A 17,609-nucleotide genomic window follows, 5' to 3' on the forward strand; every position below is an offset into this window, starting at 1 on the left:
ATTGATCAACACGGTATCATTCAAAGAAAGTTGTTATTTTTCAAAAGTAGATATACAAATTAGAATAATACATGAAATATAACAATTTAGCACAAACTTGAAAAAAAATAACCTGTTAGGGTCTCAAGTTTCAGAGTCACATGAAATTCATTTTGCACATTTTATGAATACATCATGAATATTCACAAAAGGCACTTTGGCTGTAGAAGGCCTGTTATGTTGTGCCCTTTAAGCACAAAAAGACTAATTATAGCGTTAGTAAAAAGTGCTTTGTGATTCAAAGTGAATAATTTTTATGGAGATGATTACATGTTTGGTTATTATAGATATATGCAAAGTGCATACAATCTAGAACTTTAAGTTCACTAATACTGGAACAGTAGCTAACAAAGTGTATATGTATATAAGGACGAACACCCATTACAAAGATGAGTGCTCATCGAGGTTGCATAACAGCGCAAATTTTACAGCGCAGAAACGTTTACATAGAATGTCTCCAACGCATGCTGTTACATCGCATGGTTTTCCACATCGCTTGCAATTACAACGCATTTACATAATATGTCTACACGACGCATGCTGTTACATAGCAAATATGATATCAGCGATTGCATGGTATTACAACACTAACATATGTATTTTATTGTATCATGGTATTACAACACTAATATATGTATTTTATTGCATTATGAATGACGTATGGTGACGTCGGCATTACGCTAATATGATGTGTATAATCTATACAGAAAAAGAAGGGCTCTGCCAGCACACCAAAAGTGGACTTAAGTGTATCAATTCTAGACAATACTAGATCTCCAGGTGGCTCATGATTACACCTTTAGTATAAGGAGAAAAAACACCAGCTAAAATAAAGTCCAATCCAACAGTAACATTTTAAATAGATGCAAAGATCCAGTGCAGAAAGTAATCTTCAAAATCTTTATTTCAAAAGTTCATATAGATAAACTTCACAGTTCACACCGCCGACACGTGTTTCGTCTCAATCTTGAGATTTATTTTTTCATGGCTGGAAGTATTAAACAAATACAATAGTGAGTAATACACCCAATAATAAATAGAACATTTTTAGCGCGTCCCGAGTGACACCTGTATTTTACTCGTTTTCGCTTTTTTAAAAGCGGACTTTTACCTGCATCTGTGTCTCATACCTCCTCTACCTCCTGGGCCGCTCTCAGCTGAGTATTGACGCTGAGAGCTGGTCCCGGGGAGGCGAGGGCTGTTTGGCGGCCATCTTTAGTGTAGGCGCGCCCTCGCGCTCTAGCTTCTATAAAAGAGTACTCAGCGGCTCCGCGCAGCGGACGCGGCAGCGGATGCGCCGGATGCCCGCCGGAGTCACGCCAGAGTCCAGCCCGTCTGCGCCCGTCCGCGCTAAGGACGCGCTGGACGGCGGGGCACTGGACTCGGCCAAAATGTCATCCTCCGCCTGTAGTTATTCTTTGCGTGATATGTTGGCCCTTAAACCTAGGAACAAACGCTGTCATCATACCTACGATCCGGACGCTTTCCTGCTCCCCCTCCGCTGCGGCTGCTACCTTTCTCCAAGACCTTCCAATCCCGTTCCCATCCACCCTACCTCTGAACCCTCTACCTCTCCCACTTCTAATCTAGTTGAAGTAGAGGGCATCCTAATTAATGCCCGCTCGCTGATCAAGAACAGGGTCATGTTTAAGGAGATGGTATTGGATAGAACGCCTACTGTAGTGTTTGTGACAGAAACGTGGGCCAAGGACTCCTCTGACCCCGATCTAACAGAGGCCGTTCCGGAAGGTTACTGCCTGGCCAGACTCGATAGGCAGAGACGAGTGGGAGGGGGGATAGCGATCCTTTATAAGGATCACCTTCAATGCCACACTGTACCCCTGACTGATTTCCCTGATAGCTTTCAAGCTTTTCACTTTTCAATAAAGGAAGAACAACGCCCCTTCTTTAATGGCATTCTCATCTACCGTCCCCCCGGCTCGAGAACTCATTTCACGCACCACCTTCTTCAATATCTTGAACCCTACTTTGGTCTAGATAATTTTTCCATCATGGGTGACTTCAACTACCACCTAGAACGACACGACCTCTCTGACACCTCTTGTCTTACTGAGGCCTTACAATCTTGCGGCCTTATGCAACGTGTCATGGGAGCTACTCACCGTGCAGGACACACCCTAGATGGCATCTTCTCCAATGATCCTCGTCTGACTACCAAGGACCCGATCCATCTTTCTTGGTCCGACCATCTGGCGGTCCCTTTCCTCTTGAATCATCATAGGGTAAAGTCCCCTATACCAGCAAACCACACTATAGAGACGACGAGGAATTTTAGGAATATTAACAGCAATTCCTTCGTGCCCTGGGCTGCAAACCTTGCCATCTCAGGCCCGTGCAGCGTTCAGACTGCAGTCGCCCATTTTGATCAGGTCACGACTGAGGCCTTGAATCAACTGGCCCCAGAACAATCCCGACGCCGCGCTAGAAAGAGACCCTCTGCCCCCTGGTTTTCTAACTCTCTTAGGCTTCTTAGGCAAGAAGTGAGGAGAATGGAGAGACTGTGGCATGCCAGTTGGGATTTTAAAAACAAGGATGCGCATCGACTTCTGGTTAAAAAATACAAGGCGGAAATCTTGCAGGCTAAACAACAATACTTCGTGACAGTGACCTCCTCGCTTTCTTCCCCGAAGGAACTTTTTAAAACTGTTGATTCCCTGGTTAGACTGCAAGTCCCTGACCCCGTTATCCCCTCACAGGATCTCTGCGAGAAGATCGCCTCCTTTTTTCATTCCAAGATCCAGGACATTTACCTAGCCCTTGAGGAACAAAGAGCTGCCCTCAGTGCACCTACACCTGGTGTGGAGATGAGTCTAACCATCACTGAAATCTCCACTCCTTGCACTCTGGACACCTTTCCCTCGCTGACCGTACAAGATCTTGAGCTCTTGTTAGCCAAGACTAAGTCCGGATCTCCTTTGGACTCTTGTCCGCTGAAGGTCATTAAACAATGTAGGGAGACCCTCCTACCTCCTTTGGTGGAGCTAATGAATCTTGCCATTAGAGATGGTATCTTCCCTGCAGAGTGGAAGAAGGCGGTAGTGAAACCCCTGCTGAAAAAAGCTTCCCTGGATCCGGGGGTTCTAAAAAACTTCCGGCCTATCTCCCTGCTCCCCGCTCCTGCCAAGATGCTTGAAACTCATCTCAACAAACATCTTGCCGCCTTTGTCGAAAGCTCTGGATGATTAGACTCCTCTCAGCATGGATTCAGGAAGGAATTTAGTACTGAGTCAGCCCTCACCATCGTACTTGACAAGATCCGTACATCAGTAGATGAGGGCCAGACATCTCTCCTGGTCCTGCTAGATCTAACGGCGGCTTTCGACACCCTCTCCCCCTCGGTCCTTACATCCCGGCTGAGGGAGGTGGGGGTGAAGAATGCAGCTCTTGATCTCTTGACCTCCTTCCTTACAGGGAGGGAACAAAGAGTCAAACTTGGGGAGTTTCTATCTCCATCCCGTCCGGTGCTATGTGGGGTTCCTCAAGGGTCGGCCCTTAGCCCGACCCTTTTTAATATCTATGTCACCCCACTGGCCAAACTTATAAGATCTTTCGGGATGGAGGTAGTCTCGTATGCAGACGACACTCAAATCCTCGTTTCTCTACCCCATTCAGATGAACCAACCGCCTCCAAATTTAGATCTTGCATGGAGGCGGTCGGTAGGTGGATGGTTTTGAACTCTCTGAAACTGAATGGGGAGAAAACTGAGGTGATGGTGTTTGGGGGAAAAGAAAACATCTGGTCAGCCAAGTGGTGGCCTGACTCCCTTGGTACCTGTCCCTCCCCCACCTCCTCTGCTAAAAATCTCGGGGTGATATTAGATCCTGCCCTCGACCTAGGCAACCAGGTGAGCAGAACTGTCTCCACTTGCTGGGGCTTGATTCACACTCTCCGTAGGGTTAGGAAATTTCTTTCCCTCCAGGCAAGAAAACAAATGGCTGTCGCTCTCATCGGCTCGCGTTTGGACTATTGCAATGCGCTGTATGCAGGACTCAATAAAGGACAGCTGCAGCGCTTGCAGGTGGTCCAAAATGCCGTAGCCAGATTTGTGCTGGATATCCCCAGACGCTCTTCAGCCACGGCAGCCAGAAAAACTCTGCACTGGCTGCCGGTGGAACTGCGCATTCGGTTTAAGGTCCTGTGTATGACCTACAGAGCCATTGCTAAAAAGAGCGACACTGGAATTGGATCCATTATCTCCCACTATGTTCCCCGCAGAAACCTGCGTTCCTCCGGGAAGCTGCTTCTTGCAACTCCCCGTGTACGGAAAGCCAGGTGGGGCGGTAGAGCCTTTTCCACTCTGGCTCCTAAGTGGTGGAATGAACTTCCTTTGGATCTGAGATCCCTTCCATCCCTACAGATTTTCCGCACTGCCTTAAAGACCTTTCTCTTCAAGCAAGCTTATGTTTAAGATATATGTTTCCCCTCTTGGTCCTTCCTGACCTTCTGCTAGGCGCCTTGATACCTTCGGGTTATTGTTCTGCGCAATATAAATTATTTTCAATTTCAATTTCAATTTCAAAACCCACCATTGTCAAGCTTACTAATTAATCACTCACAAATCTAACACATTCTTAAAACCTTTACCTTAAAATTTATAAGCTAGAACACACACACATGATAAATACAGTGCGGTAAGACACCTGTTAGGTACATAATAACACATTCATTTCTATACATATTTACAAAAATCCTATATTTCATATCTTGCATCAGCGGAGCTTATGTCATGTGGACATCACATCTGAGTTATATATAAACGGGGAGAAAAAACATTACATATGCATAATAAATAGAGATAAGACACAGTTTGCAAACATTATATACCCTAGTGTATCACAAACAGTAGGGAAAAGAGCAATTATTATGGTTGATTTTCTAAACATTAGTTAAGATGGCCTATTGACACAGCAATGACCGAGATCAATCACTATTACTAATCAAAACCATATAATTCAAGTTCACATACCATATAATGTATAGTGATCCTTCTGTATCTAAACGGTGTAAAGTTAGACAACCTATCCATCGCGAAAGACACTGGTAACACGCGGACCTCGTTACCCTTCCAAAGTGACGGAATATCTAAACCACGGTCATCACACGCAGCCTAGAAAGAGTTCAAACAGCATATATAGGAGAAACAATTATGAAGAAAGCGGTGCAATGACCATACAGTATACTTAAAGACATCCCTAAAGTCATAGCATCAGGAGGCCCAAAGCATCCCCCGATTTGCTATATTTCATATTACTATATGGATACTAGCCACAATAAGTCTAGATATTATTATTCATGACTGGAAGACCCCATATGGCCACAATAGCCCTTGAGACACATTCCTCACCTCATAAGACCCGACCAGGAGTAGTCTGCCGAGTGAATATTGATAATAAAGACCTACAAGTGGTACAAATATATAGTATATGTCATATAGTTGGCTATGTTGACCGTTATAAGATAAACTAGCTATAATTATCGTTTTTTATTTCTTATTTTTTTTATTTTATTGATCTTAGTACAGTAAACTGCAAACAAGCTCAAAAACTTAATGTACATCACATTAATCACCAAATAACAATGTCCGTCTCTTTACTTTCATTAGAGAAAAATACTCATGATTCGTAATAGTCCCGAAAGACGCTCCAAATTTTGATACCCAGTCTCTTTTTCCTTGATCCTTTAATTGAAAATAAACTCCACTCCAAATTATATAAGCTCAGAATTTTTGGAAAGCCATTCATGAAAATCCGGTGATTTTTTCCTGTAGGCACTCCTTGGCTATACATAGAGGTGCCACAGTCATCGCAAAAAATATAAAATGTCTATATTGAAAAATTGTTTCCATATTATCTTTTTGAATTTTACCTAGCAGCATCATTGCTGGAGAGAACAACCGTTGTTTTAATCACCAAAGAGATACATTTTTCCAAATGCTCAATACATTCCTTCAACTTAACACAACTATAAAAAATGTGAATCGCCCCAGCATCCTCATCCCCACAGCAAAAACATTTACCATCGTTTCCGGCTCCCCATTTTGCCATTCGCTTAGGTGTATAATATAAATCATATAACGATTTAAAAAACTGAGCTTTCAAATTTGCAGACATAAGCGCCTCCTTTGACAAAATTAAAAGATCCTCTACGTCAATCTCTACATCCCCTAGAGATTCTCTCCATTTCAACTGCACTTTCTCTACATCATCTTTCTTAGCATAGACCAAGTACTGATAAATCACTCCAATTTTACCTGATCTGTTAATTTCTTCAATGACTTGATGTTGAATTAGGTTCCTACCCCTTCGATTTAAATAGTCCCGAATTTGTAGGTATTTAAAAAAATACCATCTGGGCAGTGAATATTCATCCTTGATCTCTGCAAAAGATTTATAAATCCCATTCTCATTAACAATGTGTCCTAAGATCTTAATGCCTTTCTGCTGCCACTTATTGGTCATTACATCAGAAAAAATTCCAGGTAAAATCCTATGCGCATTGAGCAGAGTATAATGTGACACTCTTGGTAAATCCATATTTTTCATATACCATTTCCAAACCTTCAAGGCCCCCATGGTTACCTTAAACCTTGTTCACTTGAAATAGCTCCCATCAATTTCTTGAACTAGAATATACTTTGCATATGTCCCTAGCTGTATATCAAAGATATTTGACATATTAGCATCAGCACTTTCATGTTCTCCTGTTATCAAGACTTTCATTTTCAGTAAAAAACAAGTTATATAATAAAGAAAAAAGTCAGGTACACCCATTCCTCCCCTTAAAACTGGCAGCGTCATGTAATTCATTGCCCTTCTAGGTCTCCCAGGACTCCATATGAATTTCCCGCATTTAGATTGCAGCGCCTGTATTTTATTTTTAGTTATCTCTAAAGGTATAGATCTGAATAAATACAGAACCTTTGGCAATATATTCATTTTAATGACATTTGATTGTCCTATAATCGTTAGATACAGCCTCCCCCATCTATCCAGAGATGACGTGATTTTTGCCATTAACGTATTCCAATTGACTTGCACTAATTCCGTCATATTTCCCCTGATTAAAATTCCCAAATACGTCACTTCTTTGACCACCCTACTATCTTGCAATATAATCGTATCAGAGCACAGAATTTGAGTTTTTGACTCATTCAGTTTATAACCGGTTATAGAACCAAATACCTGTGCTAATCGTTCTATTTCCTTTATTGCTGTTACAGGATTAGTTGTGGCCACTGCGATGTCATCAGCGTATGCAAATACTGAAAAATAATAGTCCTGAGCTTTATAAGGGGGAATCAAAATGTTCCGACTCAGTAACTCGACTAAGGGGTTTATATAAAGGGCAAATAAAAGTGGGGAGCAGGGGCAGCCTTGTCGTGTGCCGCAGGATATGATGACAGTTTCAGAGAGTTGGCCCATTACTGATTTTCGTTTTAGGCAAAGGCAAAATGCAGCATTGGTGATGCATGTGTATTTCAATGGGGATTTTTAAAGTCTACCTAAATACGCTTTACCAATACATTTTCATTATTTTCTCTTTACTATCTCATTATGCACATGTTAAGAAACAGTTTCATGCATTATTACCTAAATAGCATAAAAACACACTGAATTATTAACAATTTTCTTTGGGAATTGGGTGACCAGATGGCCGGAAATCGCCTCGTATGGATTCAACTTCCATTTTGGGTACCTTCTGTGTAGACCACATGCCTTTAAATTGGCACACTGTAGTAGGCTATGCAATAGAATGTGTTGCAGAGGCAAATGTAGCTCTACCTAGTATGGATCATGAATTATGCCACAATATATGTGACACATTTTCCCAAAACTGGATGAAACATTCTAAAAACATGAATGGAATCAGGGAATGATTCGTACTACTTCTAAACATGCTACATGCATGAGATGTGACACAGAACAGTGGACTGATGTCAGCATTGTTCTCCTTTTTGAATTATGATTCCAGATAGTATGGCTTTAGAATTATAGGCAAAAACAGAAAGTGTTCTTCGACCTACCTGAAGCTGAAAAAGAAAAACATACCTCGAGGGTACACTTAATTTGAACCTTTTTCCTATAAGCCACAAACATAAGAATTGGTACAATGAAGTGTACATATGTTCTCTACAATCTGCAATTGAAATTAAGTCTTTACCGTATACGCTTCAAGAATTATAGGGCACATTCGGCTATGTGTTGTATCCCATCAATTTCAATGGGTGACCAGATGGCCGGAAATTGAAAATCGCCTCATATGGATTCAACTTCCATTTTGTGTACCTTCTGTGTAGACCACATGCCTTTAAATTGGCACACTGTAGTAGGCTATGCAATAGGATGTGTTGCAGAAGCAAATTAATCTCTATCTAGTGTGGATCATGAATTATGACACAATATATGTGACACATTTTCCCAAAACTGGAGGCAACATTCTAAAACATGAATGGAATCAGGGAATGATTAGTACTACTTCTAAACACGCCACATGCATGAGAAGTGACACAGAACAGTGGACTGATGTCAGCATTGTGCTCCTTTTCCAATTAGGATTCCAGATAGTATGGTTTTAGAATTATAGGCAAAAACATACAGTGTTCTTTGACCTACCTGAAGCTGAAACAGAAAAACATACCCCAAGGATACACTTAATTGTAACCCTTTCCCGAGAAGGCACAGACATAGAAATTGGTACAATATTGTGTACATATCTTAGCTACAATCTGCAATTGAAATTAAGTCTTTACCGTAAACGCTTCAAGAATTATAGGGCACATTCTTCTATGTATTGTATCCTATCCATTTTAATTGGTGACCAGATGGCCGGAAATTGAAAATCGCCTCGTATGGATTCAACTTCCATTTTGTGTACCTTCTGTGTAGACCACATGCCTTTAAATTGGCACACTGTAGTAGGCTATGCTATAGAATGTGTTGGAGGTGCAAATGTAGCTCTACCTAGTATGGATCATGAATTATGACACAATATATGTGACACATTTTCCCAAAACTGAAGGCAACATTCTAAAAACATGAATGGAATCAGGGAATGATTCGTACTACTTCTAAACATGCCACATGCATGAGAAGTGAGACAGAACAGTGGACTGATGTCAGCATTATGCTCCTTTTTGAATTATGATTCCAGATAGTATGGTTTTAGAATTATAGGCAGAAACATAAAGTGTTCTTCGACCTACCTGAAGCTGAAACAGAAAAACATACCTCAAGGTTACACTTAATTTTTAACCTTTTCCCTAGAATGCTCAGCCATAGGAATTGGTACAATAATGTGTACATATCTTATCCACAATCTTCAATTGAAATTAAGTCTTTACCTTATACTCTTCAAAAATTATAGGAGGGTTGGCTACATGGCAGCAAAGTACATGACTTCACAGGATTGTATAATTTGATTATGAGGGAGCAGATCCTAAGTAATTGTCAGACCAGCTCTTGCACCAACACCTGGTGGACTCAGATTTGACGTCTCTCCACGAATTGGGAAAGAAGGCAGATAAATGGGTCAGAACCAGGATTGGGCCTAAGAATCAGGACAGTAACCAGAAGAAGGAGTCTACCAAGCCTCAAGATAAGGGTGGGGATAGAAATAAAGAAAAGACTTCCCCAGGGCCCCAAAACTCCAAGAATGGGGGTGGGTCCCAAGACACTTCTTCAACCCAGAAAAAGCCTTATTGTCATGCCTGTCAACAGGTTGGGCATTACATAACAGACAGCTGTTGTCCCAAGAATGGCAATAAAGAGAATATACCTCCAAAGCCAGCTACAACACATCCTGTTACTTTCAGCAGTAATCCCCCAGGAAGTGGGAGCACCCCCAGGAATCTGGGTGGGTTTAATTTGGGAGCCCAGGTGGACCCTGGCATATCCAGGTCTCCATCCCCAATTGATCTTGTTTATGAGACTGGCATGGTGTTTGCCAACTTCTCCGATTGCCCAAATACCGTGAGCAAATATAGACAAGAACCCATCATCAATGGTTTGAAAGTTGAAGCCTTTAGAGACACAGGGGCTAGCATCACCATGGTGGCTGACTGTATAGTCCCCTCTAAGCAACTTTTACCAGGTGCCACATACCAGGTAACAAACATTGATGGAATCCAGACAAATCATCCCATGGCAGTAGTAAGTCTCAGCTGGGCAGGTGTCACTGGTCCAAAGAGATGGCAGTGTCACCAAACTTGCCTGTAGACTGCCTACTTGGTAATGATTTAGAAATCTCAGCCTGGGCTGAGGTGGAACCGGAAATCCATTCTAGAATGGTAAACTCCAATGGAAAGGTTAGTGGGGCTGTCATGGCTACAGCCCCAACCCAAGATGTCCTTCCTGAAAAGGTTGGTAGGGCTGAACAACTCCCTGCCCCATCTTTAACAGACGCTCTTCCAAAATAGAATAGCAAAGCTGTTATGATAACAGCAGAAACCCAAACTGAGTCTCCTCCTGAAAAGGTTGGTGGGGCTGTGATGGCCACAGCCCATACTCAAACTGATGTGTGTTGTGAAGCCTGAAATGATGGATCACTCAACCCAAACTGAGAGCATGGAGGAGGAAGAGAAATCTTCCCCTCACCAGACATTAGGACAGGATCATCCTACTCAGGGAACTGATCTTACCCCTGATGAAGGAACTGCCCCAGAGGTTGTTAGGCCTGGCCTGACAGAGCCTCTGATGGCAGTGGACCCTTCTCAGGTGGGACGCAGTCTGGAGCCCCCGCTCTGACCCTCCTGGTTCGAGTGAGAAGCAATCTTCCGGGCGCCAGCTATCCTGAGGGAAACTTCAGAGGGAACCAGCTACTAGATGGCTCAATTAGTCTTTCGCCCCTATACCCAGGTCGGATGACCGATTTGCACGTCAGGACCGCTACGGACCTCCACCAGAGTTTCCTCTAATATGGATCATGAATTATGATACAATTTATGTGACACATTTAGCAATTACTGGAGGCAACATTTTAAAAACATTCATGGAATCAGTGAATGATTTGTGATATCTCTAAATATGCCCACAGACATTAAAATAGATACAGGACAGTTGACTGATGTACGCAGTATGCTTCACTTTGAATTATGGCTCAAGATAGTGGGATTTTAGAATTACATGACAAACTGTAAGGGAAACTTTTTCCGAGCACTGGATGTGATTGAAAAACATCTTCTATTCAACTTCACATTTTTACTTCTTTCCAATAGGACACATATGTGATCATTCACAGGGGTACGTAGACCAAAGCTACAAATAGGTTGTCATTTAAATTATGTCTTTATCATATATGGATTTTGAATTATAGGCAACAACATAAGGTATTCTTCAACATACCTGAAAACCTGAAAATCTACAGCTAGGATATACTTAACCCACCCACGCGAGTGAGGTACCATTTTTATCGGGAGACCTGGAGGAATGCTGGGTGGTTGGAAAATTGTGTTTTTTCTGACAGCAGTGACACAGTAATGCAAGGAAAATGTTTGAATATATCCACATTTTTATTTTTTCATGGCATTGTGAGTAATAAAACGTGTTGGGGTCCATGAGAGGCATACCACCAATAACTCCTCATTTTTTATTTTTACTTTACAGAAATATCTAAAGTTAGTAAATTTTCCCTAGAAACTACACCTTAGCACAGAAAGAAAATTGAGACAAATGCGACTGCCTAGCCATCTGTTCCTCAAGTACACACAAACACTGGTTGGATTTGGCACAAGGGTGAGTGAAAGGTTCAATGTGTATATTTTATTAACAAGAGATTGGAGAATGCAGGGGGGTACCATGGGAATCCCCCAGTGTAGCAAAACCCCCCACCCAAGGTTGGTCCACAACGATCCCCCAAACCCAATCCCTGCTGGAAAGCGGTGGCTATCCTTCCGCCATCGTAATGAGCCCCTAAATCTTCTGTGAATTGTCCTTAATCAAGGCAGGGCAGCACCAGGCCTCTGTGGGCTTTCGTTGATAGAACATAGTCATAAGTAAGATCACAACTGATCTGAATATTTTGCAATGCAACAAATAAAATAACGTATCTCAGCTTTTCATCGATTTCAAAAGTCTCAAGAACTGGTTTGACGTTAAATTTCTTTTTTGATGTCCGCACTAGCTTTCCAGGAGTTTCCTTTGAGGGGTGACATGAGCATGGACTGTCTGTGGCATCCATGCAATACTGTTCCTTGCGATCATTGGTAAAAAGAAATAAGCTGTTCATTTTTTTCTTGGGCAGCTCATTTATCTTCTGTATTCCTTCTGTTGCAGATATTAGGTCCCCATGTAAATCGCAGATGACCTCGCCTTTTAGAAATATGCGTGATGCAACAGCCTTCCTTCTTCCTTCTTCCTCAACAACAGAAACTCCACTCCACCGTTGGTGAATCAGACATGAGTTAATTTGTTTATCACCCATTCGAGATGTGCTTTCTGTCATTGGTTTCCAATTCTGGATTAGCTCTGCAATGTCTGGTAAATTCTTGATCCATTGCATCTCATTATAAAACTTTAGCACAGATTTTTCACTTGGTGCCTTTGTGGGAACTGTTCTGTGATTGAAAGAAACAAAATAAATTGATATAAGTTTCTAAAATGTTAACTTTTCACTATATTTCAGCATATCTAAATGTTTACTTACTCATTGTTTCCTCCTTTCTTAGAAGTTGTTGTTGCTTTCTCCATTTATGATATGCAAGCTGCTTGCGATCACCAACAATGGCAATTCTGTCTTTTTTACTTGGTATTTTTCCATTCAGTGCCACAGGAAAAATTGTTTCAAAATGTAAGAATTCATCATGATCTTTTTCACCAGGTACTTTAGATGTAGAATGCCCATTATGCTGTTCCCTTTAATTACATACAAATGACAAAGTTAATCATTAGTAAATGGTTCTGTGTTATAGAAAGTGAATATTTTTCATTTTGCATATATGCAAAGTGCATACAATCTATAACTGTCAGAAGTCTAATACTGAAACAGTAGCTTATAAAATGTATCTGTAAATTAGACCATGCAAAAACCATAAGATCTACAAGGTGGTCATAATTTATGACAGAGATGATTGTATGCGAAAAACAAAGCAGCACATTCTACGTAGCATACCTTTTGCCGTCTCTTATCAAGTGGTTGTCTGGAATGTATTGGTTTATCTGGTTTCGGGCATCTGCAAACAAACACAGATAGTAATAATGGTTAACAAATGTTCAAAATAAATGTCTAAATACAATAAATAGTTGCATTAAAAGAATAAGGATTTTGAGTAAAGTAACTGTTTTCTAAAAATCAGTGAGATAAAAAACAATGATTATTGCCTCACCGTGGGTTTTCATGTGCAAGCTTATTAAGCAGTTTTGATGCTGCACAGACATTTTCTTCTCTCATCATTCTATAATGCTTTTCGGCAGTCTGAGTAGAATGAGCTATGTAGTCAGCAACTAGGCTCTTTTCAGCATCAGTACAGTCTCTTTTCGTTGCTGTTTCGTACACTCGTCGTGCTTGCTGACTTGTTACAGCAGGAACCTTATACCTGTAAGAATTATTAATATGTGAAACCTGCTCATTATCCTATAGTCATGTATTTTATAAAGGTATTATTTGGGTCATGAGCGTATACAATTCCTAACAAATTAATACTAGTTATAAGAAATGTTTAAGCCATCTCTTTGGAAACTACATAACCCCCATAAATTGTAGACTTGTACACCACTGACCGATAAAAATCTGGGAATTCAAAAAGGCACAGCCAGCATTGCAGTAATACCTTTCTTGAAATCGATTAAGATCATTTGATGGGTTGTGAATTGGATCCCCCTTTGACGATACAAAAAAGGGATCCATTGTTGATGATGTCTTCTTTTTCTTTAACATCAAAGGCCTGATCTTGGTAAAATATTGTTCAAACCACTGAAGAAAAGAAAATAAGGTAATAAGGTCACAGAGCAGGCATTGAGATGCATCTGTGAACAAATTCTGTAGTTTTTACACAAGAGCAATGCCACTCAATAAAACAATATTAGGATGTGATGGTATTATTTAAATTGGTAGTACAGGGTGAATAAATATTCAAAAAATGTTTGTGGCTATTCAAAAATAAATATAGTATCCTAAAAGAATACCTGTTCTTCTTCATAACTTAAACAAAAGGATGCAATCTGCTGGGCTGCAGTTTTGTGCTCCTTCACTGCAACGATCACATAGTAGTCTCCCTCCTCATCATTGTACGGTCTTCGGTCACTCCATTCCTTGGCCTGCAAAATTGTAAGGTATGTATAATAATTAGATATAGTTTCTAATTATTTAAATGTAGTTATTTTAAGAATGAGGACCATGGGACCGCCAAACCTGTGGTGACAGTCCACGACCCAACAGATTGGCGGTCCCCCCACTGTATATAAAATTTGGAGTGTACACCACCACTGGACCACTGCAACTGGCAGAGATCCATGATCTCAGGGTGGTGGCACAGTGGTCAGAGAGAGCAATATGCTGGTTGTGCCACTGCAGCACTGTCAAGCATTTTGCGATTTGCCTCACCGCCAGCCTTACCATGGAAAGGCTGGCGGTGGGGCAACAAAGCAAGGCCCTAACTGGGCCCCCTTTGTGACTGGGCCTGGGAGTCCCAGTTACTGCATGGTGCAGCCTGTGTGAGGGTTACCAATGGGACTTTAGATAGGCACGGCTGTAACACCACTGCAGCACCAGCTGCCCACCAAGAATTACAATTGTAATCCAGTGGGCGATGCGAGTACAGCTTTGGGGGTCCTCCTGCATGGCACTGCCATTGATGGCAGCAGGAAAAAAAAAATGTCATAATCAGGCCCTTAATATTCTACATTGTTTATGAAGAGTGAGCATGAAGGCTTCAATGTAGACACATTGTTTAACTCATATTAGTCTTTTTTGTTTACATACCTGAAATTCTTGACAACACATGGTCGCTGCACATGCTTTAGGAGCAATAGTGCCTCCAAATAATGCAACACCACTAGTGTTTCCTGAGAGGAGAAATCCTGATTGGTATTTAGCTTTTCGATGACTGTGAGGAAATCTTCTTTTGCCTTGTCCAGAATCTGTAAGCAGCGCCCAGGGGTCTTCTTTTCTGCTGTGAATTCCCTATATCTAGGCAATATTAGGAAAGACATAATAAATAACAGGATTTGCCCATGCAATAGTAATGAAACATAATATTAATTTCATGATTTTTGAATTGGGAACTTGCAATGAGGAGAAATGTTATTGTGTATGATCATCTAAAGGCTATTATACTTCACAATGATTAAATTATTACCTTCTGTGAGTGACTTCTTCTGAAATCCCTCTGCTTATTTTCTTCTGCATGTCCTGCATCACATCCTGGAAATGCTGAGCTGACATATAGAGTTCGGTATTTTCTTCTCTCAGGTTTGTACCCACGATGTGATAGTGGATAAACCGCTTGATATTTTTCATGTAATTGATAATGGTCTGCTGTGCTAAACCAAGCTCTTTCAGGCAGTTGAAGAACTCCCGTGTGCGAGGAATCTCCTTGATGAAATTTATTGATGGTTCATCAGGATTGTAGAAGAAGAGGAATCTTGCTACATTTTCCAGCTTAAATTAAATATATAAATACAGTTAACAATAATTATATACTTTACTGAATATAATAGGTATTAGTAGGAATAAGGGTAGTCATAGTAATAAAAGCTTATTTGATTACCTCTTGCTTGCAGTTGGAGACTGAGAGATTGTGTTTTAAATAGTTTCTGATATCAACTAGGAGTTTGCAGTCCAGGGAATGTTTCCTGTAAAAACCAGCGTCTCTCAGCTTCTTCCGTATAGTTGTCAGCCACTTTGTTGTACTTGGTCTGTTGGATTGAATAGTGAAATGTTTTAGAAAACAAATGGTATATAAATATATGACTATGGTGCAAATAGATTGTGGTCATTTGAACTTACGGTTGGTATAATTCAGCAGCTTCTTCTTCTTCTTCATCTTCTCTCAGATGTTCAATCTCCATTTCTTCATCGGGTGTTTTAGGAGGTCTAAAAGTAAGTCTTATAATTGAGCAATAAAGCATGCATGAGTAGCTGCAACAGTTCATAACATACAGGTTCCTTGAAGGATTATATTAATTATACAAGTTTAAAGGGTTAATAATTATGTACAAATAATGCAGTAATTATGAAAATAGATTTAGTGATTGTAACGGTAGCAAAATAATGATAATGAAAGAAAAAAAATGTTACTTACATGACAACTTGATCAACAGGCTTTCCAACAATAAAACACCCATTTGCTTCCAACATATTGATGACCGTTTTTCTGGTCTCTTCATTGAAAAGGAGCTGGAGATTATCGTAGGTGTATATTCTCCCCATATACAGATGGACAATCATTGATTTTCTTGCCTCCTTTACAACTGCTGCAATCGCTTCAGGAGTGCTTTTCTTCATGCAAACTCGTGCCAGGTGAACTGACAACTGCTCACAATTTTTTAAGCACTTTGTGCAAACCAATGGGATGCGATTCGCTTTTCTAGCAAGAAAATAAAAAGGTCATGTAATGAGTAACAAGCTGTAAGACAATATGTATTTCAGTATCCGTGTTATATGCTGCAAAAACACAAATTCAAATTATTACAATATCACAAATTAGAAAAACAGCACATTACCTCAGAGTGGAATCTATTCTGAAGGTTTTAAGGAAAAAAGATATCTAGGTAGCACTAAACTATCCTTACCAACTGTATCCACCTGTACTCAGCAGAGCTCAAGCACATGATTTTAATGGGAAAAGGCCCTGCCACATATTCAGGGGATGGGGCATTACCTGCAATGATTTAATTGGCTAATGTAGAGTAGGGTTACACCTCCCTAGGGTCATATTGGGGTCAACTCCTACCTCCAGCTTCCAACTCCCAGGTCATGTTATACAAATGGAGGACATGTCACACCTGCCTGAAGGCAAGGCACACACCGTAATTGCAATAGCAGAGATGTGCTAATGACATCCCGGGCAGTTTAAAATTTCACAGTCACAATATTACAACATATAAGCAATTCCCCCATTTTTTTCAGCATGTTCTTGATGCACTACGAGCATGAAAATTTGCACACAAAAGCGCACAAACCTCTCCTACAACCTGAAAGTTAAATTAGATTTCTAGCTTATGTGGTTCTTGAGCATAGGTATTCATAGTACGGCCCGTGGAGAGAGAGCCAGCGGCAGAGAGAGGCAGAGATAGGGATAGAGACGGACAAAGAAAGAGACAGAGACAGAAACAGGGACAGACAGAGACAGGAAAAGGCAGATAGATAGAGGAAGAGACAGGGACAGACAGAGGCAGAGACAGACAGAGAACGAGAGAGACCAAGAGGGAGAGAGACTGAGAGGGAGACGGAGGGAGACAGGGACAGGGACAGGCAGAGACAGGGGCAGACAGAGACAGGGACAGACAGAGAGAGGCAGAGACAGAGAGAGAAAGAGAGAGACAGGGAGACAGAGGGAGACAGAGGGAGACTTAGGGAGGGAGTCAGGGGGAGAGAGAGGGAGACAGACTGAGGG

The 17,609-nt window shown here is 41.0% G+C and overlaps 1 protein-coding gene across 1 annotated transcript; it reads right to left on the reverse strand.

Moving 5' to 3' along the window:
* Nucleotides 1-14,952: 14,952 nt before the first annotated feature.
* LOC147689843 (uncharacterized) lies at nucleotides 14,953-16,498 on the reverse strand. Its single transcript, XM_086939441.1, has 5 exons — nucleotides 16,296-16,498; nucleotides 16,001-16,087; nucleotides 15,762-15,909; nucleotides 15,351-15,652; nucleotides 14,953-15,181 (listed from the first exon to the last, which is right to left on the reverse strand). Exons 1-5 carry the CDS (start codon nucleotides 16,496-16,498, stop codon nucleotides 14,953-14,955), a joined length of 969 nt encoding a protein of 322 aa, XP_086795567.1.
* Nucleotides 16,499-17,609: the final 1,111 nt, after the last annotated feature.

Source organism: Lissotriton vulgaris, chromosome 9 (assembly GCF_964263255.1).
Source record: "Lissotriton vulgaris chromosome 9, aLisVul1.2, whole genome shotgun sequence".
NCBI lineage: Eukaryota > Metazoa > Chordata > Amphibia > Caudata > Salamandridae > Lissotriton > Lissotriton vulgaris.